At 45.0% G+C, this 8,772-nt stretch overlaps 1 protein-coding gene across 1 annotated transcript; it reads right to left on the reverse strand.

The window, feature by feature from the left end:
- Window positions 1-1,467: 1,467 nt before the first annotated feature.
- On the reverse strand, window positions 1,468-2,836 carry LOC135389303 (uncharacterized). The gene is made up of 2 exons (XM_064619367.1): window positions 2,735-2,836; window positions 1,468-1,908 (listed from the first exon to the last, which is right to left on the reverse strand). Exons 1-2 carry the CDS (start codon window positions 2,834-2,836, stop codon window positions 1,468-1,470), a joined length of 543 nt encoding a protein of 180 aa, XP_064475437.1.
- Window positions 2,837-8,772: the final 5,936 nt, after the last annotated feature.

Consider the following 8,772-nt stretch of genomic DNA (forward strand, 5'->3'; position numbering starts at 1 on the left):
TTGTTGAAAACTGGAGACGTACACCTTTTTGTGACATTTATGATGTTCATAATTGTCACCAAAAAAGTGTGTGCCTCCCGTTTTCAACAAATCAGGTCAAATAACGATATCATTCGAGATTACGGTTGGCGAGGAGCGTGCTATGCGGTGAAGTTTATTTTTAAGAACGTAGGCTGAATTACCTCAGGCTAAAACTAAGTACACTGGGGGTTGTTATAATGTTCTCATAAGAAAAAAAAAAACTAAACGCCCATAGAGGCGGCACATTTCACACTTCCGGAATATGCGTTGTCAGAAAGGACACGAAGCGCCATTGGTTGTGTTTTCTTTTCTGTTTCTCTCACTCTCGTCTTCCTTTGGCAGCTGTAGTCTTCCTTTTACGCAATTTTTGTCGTCCCCCAAGTTTTGTTTCCATTTCAGGCTGTGAAAATAACGGCCAGTCCCTGAGCAGGATGTAACAAGATGTGAGTGAACTACACAACTGAACTTCTCCGCATAGCACGCTATGTGCCAACCATTGCCACAAATGATAGGGTAATCGCCTCTGATTCGAAGACAGAGGGAGGCGTACACCTTTGTCTGGCAATTATTATTACCCGAATTTACACAAAAGGCGTACGCTCCCCTCTCTCTCTCCAAATCAGAGACTATAACCCTATCAATCATGGCAATGGATCGCGTCGTGCTATGCGGTGAAGTTAAGTTTTCAGAGTGTAGAGAGTACAGTATGCTGCCGTAACGTTGCACCTGAAAATCACATCTGTATTACAAAGTGTTGCTGTAACAAAAGTACAGTTATGTTATTTGAGAATCGTAAGGATGTGCCTGCTTTTAGCCCATGACAATCTGATCACAATTCACTTGCCTGAACCGGTTCGAACCGATATTTTGCGCTGCTGCGGAGCTGATCCCAAACCGAACCAAAAAGAAAACGTTTCCAATCCCTGTTTTGCAGTGCTAGAGAGGAGTGTGTGCACTGTACTTCAGATTTTTTTCAATGTCTACATGTCTGTCACCCACGGACACCTCTGAAGATTCATGGGTAATCCTGCCGAAAGGTTTGCACAGTGATATATCCTATCATCAGACCAAGGTATTGGCACTGCAGTGGTTGTACCCATATGTCCGTTTTTAGCATATAGAGAGGGTGTATGACTAGCTCAGAGCTACATTCCTCTGTAGATCGTGGACGTGGGAAACGGAAACAGAGGCTACGGGTGTTTACGGACAATGAAAGTGAAAGTGTATACAATGAAGTGTATACTCGTACAGCCCAAACGGAGTCGTAATTGCGGTTTTCTTGATGTCTTCAGGGGCGACGGGGATCTGGTGATATGCTTTCATCAGATCGATTTTACTGTAGAGGGTAGTGCCGTGGAGGTTGACCGTGAAGTCTTGCAACCGCGGGAGCGGGTAACGGTCAGGCACAGTAACAAGGTTCAGTGGACGGTAATCACCGCAGGGGCGTCAGTCGTCGGTCTCTTTGGGCACCATGTGCAAAGCGGAGGACCAATTGCTGTACGAAGGTCTGGCTACACCGATGGAGAGCATGTGCTCAAATTCCGCTTTTGCAATCTTGAGCTTCTCCGGAGCTAGCTGACGTGCCCGGGCGAAAACAGGTGCTCCGGTGGTCTGTATGTGGTGCACGACATCGTGTGCGACTGGGCGCGACCAATCTGGTGGTTGCGTGAGACTTGGGAAGTCCTTGAGGACGGCAGCGTATGGCGAGTGGAGGGCAGAAATGGAGATGCCGCTTAGAGGGCTCGCAGAACGAACGGAGCGAGCCACGTCCACAGACAAGCCGAAATGATGTAAGAAGTCGGCGCCCAGGATGGCTTGGCGGACACCAGCCACAAGGAAAAGCCACGGCAACGTTCTGAGAAGGCCCATATCGAGGGTGGCAGATAGCTGTCGGAAGCATAGGTCGGCATTTTCCGAATTATTCATTCAACATCACATCATATCCGGCTTGACATCATCATCACAGCCCATCACATCATGACCCATCATTAGACACCACCATCACAGCCTATCACATCATAACCCATCATTCAACATCACCATCACAGCTCATCACATCATAACCTATCATTCAACATCAACATCACAGCTCATCACATCATTACCCATCATTCAACATCAACATCACAGCTCATCATATAATTACCCATAATTCAACATCACAGCCCATCACATCATAGCCCATCATTCAACATCACAGCCCATCACATCATTACTCATCATTCGACATCACAGCTCATAATATCATAGGTCAGAATTCAACTTGAGAACTTGATTTGAGTTCAACTTCATTGTGTATGATGGACCTTGAATCATAACTTCAGGGACTGGTTATGAGACTGAGGGCCTTGTGTACTGCGCGTGCTTGCGCTTCGGCGACGACTTGGCTTCGGGGCTCCGGTGACCGTGAATCCCCGCTCCTGGGCAGATGTCATCTTTTTGGTGGCGGCCGTTTACAATGACTTTCGTAAATTAAACAAGTGTTGTGTTGTTTGTGGTGTTGTGTGGTGGGCGGGGCTTGGCGGGGCGCCCGCCCACTGTCCGGAGCGAGCCTTCGCGGGGCGGGTTGGCGATAGGGTTGTCCTGAAAGCGTGAATGCAAATATCAAGTGCGTAGGGTGAGGATTGGCGAGTGGCGTGGCAGCTGGTATGCCGCTGCCCTCCTAGTTTGCGGGTTGTTGCGCAACGCGCCCATCGACTGCTGATATCCTTACACTAGAAAAGGCATAACAGGTCTTGGCCTTGGCATCCGGTGGCTTTATGGTATCAACTTTCTTGGCGCTGCACGGCTTCTCATAGAGCTGGCATATTTCCATCGTCTGCTACGTGTGCGGAAGGTGGCGGTTGTGTGGTGGGAATCGGGACGAGTGGTGAAACTGCTTGTCAGTGCTCGGTAGTCGGTTACGCTGCTCCGGGGAATGACCGGGATCCCATGATGGGAAGGAGGCATATGCCAATAGAGGGTGCAGAGGAGAATCGTGACTTCGCCCCTGTTTTTCTGCGTGCATTGAGGTTTCCTTTTCTTCTTTTTTTTTTTCTTTTCCCAATTGAGAGGTTTCGATGTGCTGCTGTTTGAACTGGGCCTTTTAAACTGGGATGCTTGGACTGGGGGTGCGTTACAAATATCTAGCAGTGAAACGGCGTATTTTCAGGCAAATGCATATTTTGTTTTCTCTCTCTCTCTCGATATAGTGTCATATCTCTACGATAGAATCACGTTGATCAAGGTTTGGGGCCGATTAGTAGATTCTATAGTGCATATAAATAAATGTTTCGTACGTTACGGCATATACGGAAAATACTCGCACAGTGCGTATTTTGGGATATTTCCATCTGCTCCAATTGCTTTGTGTGTGCGCCCGCGTGTGTGTGCGTGCGTATGTGTGTGAATGTGTGTGCGTGTGTATGTGTATGTCTTGCTGTATTTCCAGATGCACTGGTGTAACCAGCATGGCGTCTGAATCTGGTGGGCTGTACTATGCTTCTTCGCTTTCTGTATACATTTAGGAAAATTTTCCGCGTTCGCGTTTCAATCTGCACTGCCGGCCTCAGTTGCTCAGTTGGTAACATGTTCACTTGCTGAGCTCATGATCGCGGGTTCAATCCTGGCCGAGAAAGATAGCAATGCGGGAGCGATAAACATTGCTTCCAGCACCGGTGTATAAAATATTTCTTTGGCACATCTAAAGTACCCCGGGGTGGTCGAAATTATCAGTAGCCCTACCCTGTTGTACGTGCATCTTCACACCAATGGGCTAATTACGATGCGCGTAAATTTACTCTCAATTATACAGGGTGTTTTTTTTAAGGCGATACAGATTTTTCATTAAAAACTATAAGGGCTATAGACATGCTGTTTTCACTTCTATCATCTCTGGGCCGGCGGACGTTCTTGGTCAAATGTTGCTCGACCGTCAAATGATTAATTACCTAAAGATCGCAAATTATTTTTTTAATTATAAGAGATACGAAGTTGTCCCAATGAGAACATATGTTCCTTTCGGTGACCTGATATCGTAGCCGTTTTCAGAACAAAAATCTGTTCGGTAGATCGTACGCAAAAAAATCGTGAAGGAACATCATTTGTTTCTTTATTTTGTTCAATGCGCATCTTCGTAGACCTGTTTTTCCTTCACCCCCAATGTGAGAGGGGGAAAGAGCACACTGTCGCCTCTTGCGTCCTGGTAAAAGATTAATACAAAATGCGACTCACGATAAGGGCAGTTCCGATAGCGTCGCCCGATCCCTGTTTCATGCCACATTCCCCTGGACAAGTCTTCATTCATGCTTGCATTCTGCTTTTGCAAAAAATCGTAAGGCGGAAGTGTGGTATGCTCTAGTTGCCCAAAACGACGTCGGGCAGTTGTTGCTGTCATTTTGATCACGTGACAGTGACTTTCCCCGAGTTGACACTGCAGAATACCCGTCCCATTTTTTCTTGTACTTGCTCATTCGCCCAGACACCAGGAATGTTTCCGTGCCACCAGTAATAAAAAGAAAAGGAAGGAGTGCAAGGAGACTGATTTTCATAACCGATTTATAAGCCCGAGCGCGCCGCTTCTCTATGCTCTGGAGCTAGCCTCCACAACGCACCTGTTCTGAAGCGATGCAAACCAAACAACGCAAGAACGCCAAGGTCAACCCTCATTTTCTGTCCCTTACGGATGCCATCCAAGTGCAGCACCACAGACTCTCCAGTCCGTATTCACCAACTTACTTAAACTATTGGTTTAGTGACGTCGGGTTTAAATCAATCACGTGAGACTTTCGTTCGCCAATCCTGGATCACCACCCCATGCTCTACCACCTGCTGCTGTGAAGTCTATGGCGGCGCACATAGCGAGCTTCCTGCACAGCGCATGCGCATTTCACCAGAGTCTGCCAGAAGCGATGGTAGCCGGTAGGCCTAATCCCCGGTTCACGAAGAATTTTTCATCAAATCTTAGGTAAGTTTCGATCAATATAGTTACTAGAAGCGCCCAGGAGACAGATTTGATCACAATGGGACGAATGTTTGCCTCAAATGTTCCATTTCGATCATCCACCCAAGCTACTTAAACTGGTGGTTTAAGCCCCATGCATTTGAATGGGACGTATTTTAAACTAGGGGAGGGGCTAGTTTAACATCGGTCTAAGTATACGTTGCAACTACTGTGGACGTGTGTGTTGAAAAAACTATCGTAGATTGGTTGCGGTAGGTGATGTTGCACTGATTCGAAGTTAACTGGTAAAAATTAAACAGAATCGTTTTAAATGCACGGTTAGTAAACAAAAACGGCGTAACGCTTGACCAGGGGTACGAAATGCGGCTGTTGTTTTTAGAAGGCGCTATTGCGAACTTTTGCATGACAAACGTAAAAAGCACCGTCAAAGTGTGGTCAAAGAGAGTGACATCGACATGTGCCACCGGACAAAATCCATATACCAATCCAAGGGACCGAGAGGGCGTGCGGATGGCCGAACGTCAATGTGCATCTTCAAAAACAAAGCATAAGTAATGCTGGCGCTTATTATGAGCGTCATCTCCTGTGATACACACTGTAAGCGCCCCCGTCATTGTACAGTAAGAGCGATAACATACTAGATGGTTGTTGCGAGCCCCGATGGAGAACTTGAGGGGCGTTATCCACTGGCATGCTTATCAACCATCCCAGTATCTATCATCTCTTCGCAGCGTGTCTAATCTCCAGAGACATCTAACAGTGCAATAGGACTGATCATAAAGTGCATTAGCGTCTTGCGGCTGTTGTGTGGGTACTATCAAGGCATGGAGATATTGCATGTTGTTGCACTACACTGAACACGAAATCTGAGCAGATTTTACGTTCCCCGATTATGACAATACCGGAGCAAAAGCTAAGGAGGTCCCCATTTCCCCTTGATTCACATGCAAGCATAGATGAAACTGAAATGTGTGTTTTACTTATTTCAACATGCCACAGCAGAACAGACCAATGAAAATCTGTTATTCAGGTATCGTGTTGCCACTGCTACATTAGAAAACATTCAAAGGGAGAGCTGCTTACTTCTATATTGATTTATCATTGGGTAACAGTAGATGTGCTTTTGTAGGGCTGCTTCTGCAAAAGACACTACACAGCAATGTGCTAAAGGAGGCTGCAAACCTTTTGGAAGCATCATTACTATTGCAGGTACATAACCATGACCAATCAGTGACAGCTTTTCTGCATTGTATAAACATATATTCTGGAGATCCTCTCTTGAAAATTTCTGCTATGGACTCATTCATCACAACAACTTTGTATTCGTGAGCTTTTTGTTTATATTCAGACAATAAAGGCTATTACGTAGTTCCACAAGGATGACTTTTTTCATAGAAGCGTGCAATCTGGATATCCTGCTCAATTAGTTGTCAAGGTCACATGAGAACATAAGTGAGCAATGGCGCACAAGGAAAAAAAAATCCTTGCTACATTCCACATGCTGACTCCACCAATATATCTGAGGTGTCGTACTGCAGTACGTTTGAATTGCACAGGAATAAAGGGCAATGTGTACAAAAACTTTGAAGCTCTCTTGCTCCCATTGAACTGCACTTAAAGTTGAAAATTAGATCAACTGCAATTACTGCATATAGCACCTTCCAGATGAATATAACAAAACATAGGCTACAGACTCATCAATAGATAGTATTGACAATTATAATAGGAGTCAGCTGGTTCATGCAACATCAAAATGAAAATGTCGTTCCCCCATACTGCAGCATGAGCGCATGAATAAATTGTACATGGCCACATGACAGTTGTCAACTACTTAAAAGAAAGTTAGCTTGCGTTGACATGGGTACAGATTTGTCCAGCCAGTGCAGCCGTTTATATCCACACTGAGCACACGAGCACATGGAAGAACATGCACCCATGTTAACAGTAGCTATCGTTCTTTGACGTTACTGACAGCTGCCGTATGGCCGCATAGTTTATTTCTGTGCTCATGTGTTCAGTGTGGATATAGACGACAGTAGTAAAGCAGGGTAAACAAGCACCCATGTTACACTAGCTCTCCTCCTTTTACGTCGTTGATAGCTGTCATATGGCCACAGAGTTTATCCATGTGCTCATCTGTTCAGCGTGAATACAGCGCTAAACAAAAAATTGTGTCCCTTTTGTGTCTCCTGAAGCTCAAGGCTTTTCTTTCAAGCAAAAATGTACGCATGCTGTTCTGCATCATTTTGTGAGCAGGACTGTTAAAAATTACTCGACGCACTGCAGCTTTACACTGGTGTGATCTGTGCACTCTTTTTGTGTAGCCTCATATCCTGTACAGGTAAATCTTAAACGCGAACATGTTTGACACAGGTGTGCCTGGTTGGGTAGAAACTGAACAGGATCAACGTGGCTCCAACCAAAGTTAGCTCTGTTAGTTCGTCACCCCTGAAGAAGGAGCCGGTTCGGCTCCGAAATGTCGGGACCCCTCTTTCGAGCTAACTTTGGTTGGAGCGACGTTGATCCTGTTCAGGTAAATCTTAAGAATCGAAAAACACATCGCTATGGAATCATGCCACATGATTTATCATATACACCTGCATCCACATTGCAATCATGCTTCTATTCATCGCAAATGCCACAATACCTCTAATTGTAATAGGAAAATTTATTGACGGTAACAACATACAACACACCCGAAACACTACCCTCTAATTTGGCTGTGTTGTGCATGTCTTCAACGTGTTCTGAACAGCTGAGTTACAAAATAGTGAACCAAACCAATATCCTGCTAATATGCCATATGTGTAGTACATCACTTTACCTTCAATTACGTTACAACTTGTTCTCCTTGCACCAGCTCAGGTGCATGCTAAGTGTCCACGGTTTTTGCTGTATGACATGTCGTGTACATTGGTACTCTCATTTCACACCAGCTCTCCTCTTCCTTGACTCGCACTCCACCCATAAATGCACAGCAGTGAGTGGAGAATAAACAGAATATGGGCATACTACGGTCACAAAGTTCTGGTGTAGCGAAGAATGTGTCATCAGCATCATGACAAATGATTCTAACATCTATGGATCTGTCATTCGAAACAGTGCCTGAATGCTGTTGCAATACAAGATACCACGTACATACATTTACTGTTGGAAAGCCTTCACATCATCACCAGAGAGAGAGGAGAATATGTGGCGTCTCGTGCACACTGCTTTCTTGCCTGTGACGTATGATTGTATATGTGTCAAACATGACTATTTATTTTGTTTCAGGTAAGCTGTTCTTCAATGCCATATGTGAAGAAAATAATTGCTATACAAATTTATTGCTATTCAAATATGTGACTGGCATTAGCTTAGGCACACCATGCCATGCCCCACAAAAAACATGTCTGTGTAAGAGCTAGCTTCACCATAGGTTCAGAAATCTTGTGGTTGTGTGTGTGGAATTTTCCATTTCTTTTTAATGGGGAATTCACACTACTACTGTTTCTTTTCAGAACCCCCCCCTCCCCACATTTCCCTCCTCACATTTTCTATGGCACTCTTAGGGGTGCTAAAGTTCAGTAAAGTGGACCGAAGTAGATACATGCTCTTCTTGTGTGCCAACGTAATGCATATGGCCAGAATCTGTGAAACTGTTGCTTTGGGTGCTGGTATCTTGCAAACCATCTCCCATATGACATGTATTAATTACCAGAAGTTGCCAGACGACTCTGCATGTCCACCACTCATTACTGAAGTTCGGTGGTTAGTCATGCAGAGGCATCTACATTATTTTACCACGAATTTAGCATTGTGTCCCATAA

The sequence above is a fragment of the Ornithodoros turicata genome, chromosome 3 (genome assembly GCF_037126465.1).
Source record: "Ornithodoros turicata isolate Travis chromosome 3, ASM3712646v1, whole genome shotgun sequence".
NCBI classification, from domain to species: Eukaryota; Metazoa; Arthropoda; class Arachnida; order Ixodida; family Argasidae; genus Ornithodoros; species Ornithodoros turicata.

What these genes read in the sequence shown, in the direction of transcription:
- LOC135389303 (XM_064619367.1), bottom strand. Translation starts at nt 2,836, where the DNA reads ATGGAAATATGCCAGCTCTATGAGAAGCCGTGCAGCGCCAAGAAAGTT. An exon ending in CCTGTTATGCCTTTTCTAGT is followed by an intron (nt 1,909 to 2,734) that starts GTAAGGATATCA and finishes TGCTTCCGACAG; the next exon opens with CTATCTGCCACCCTCGATAT.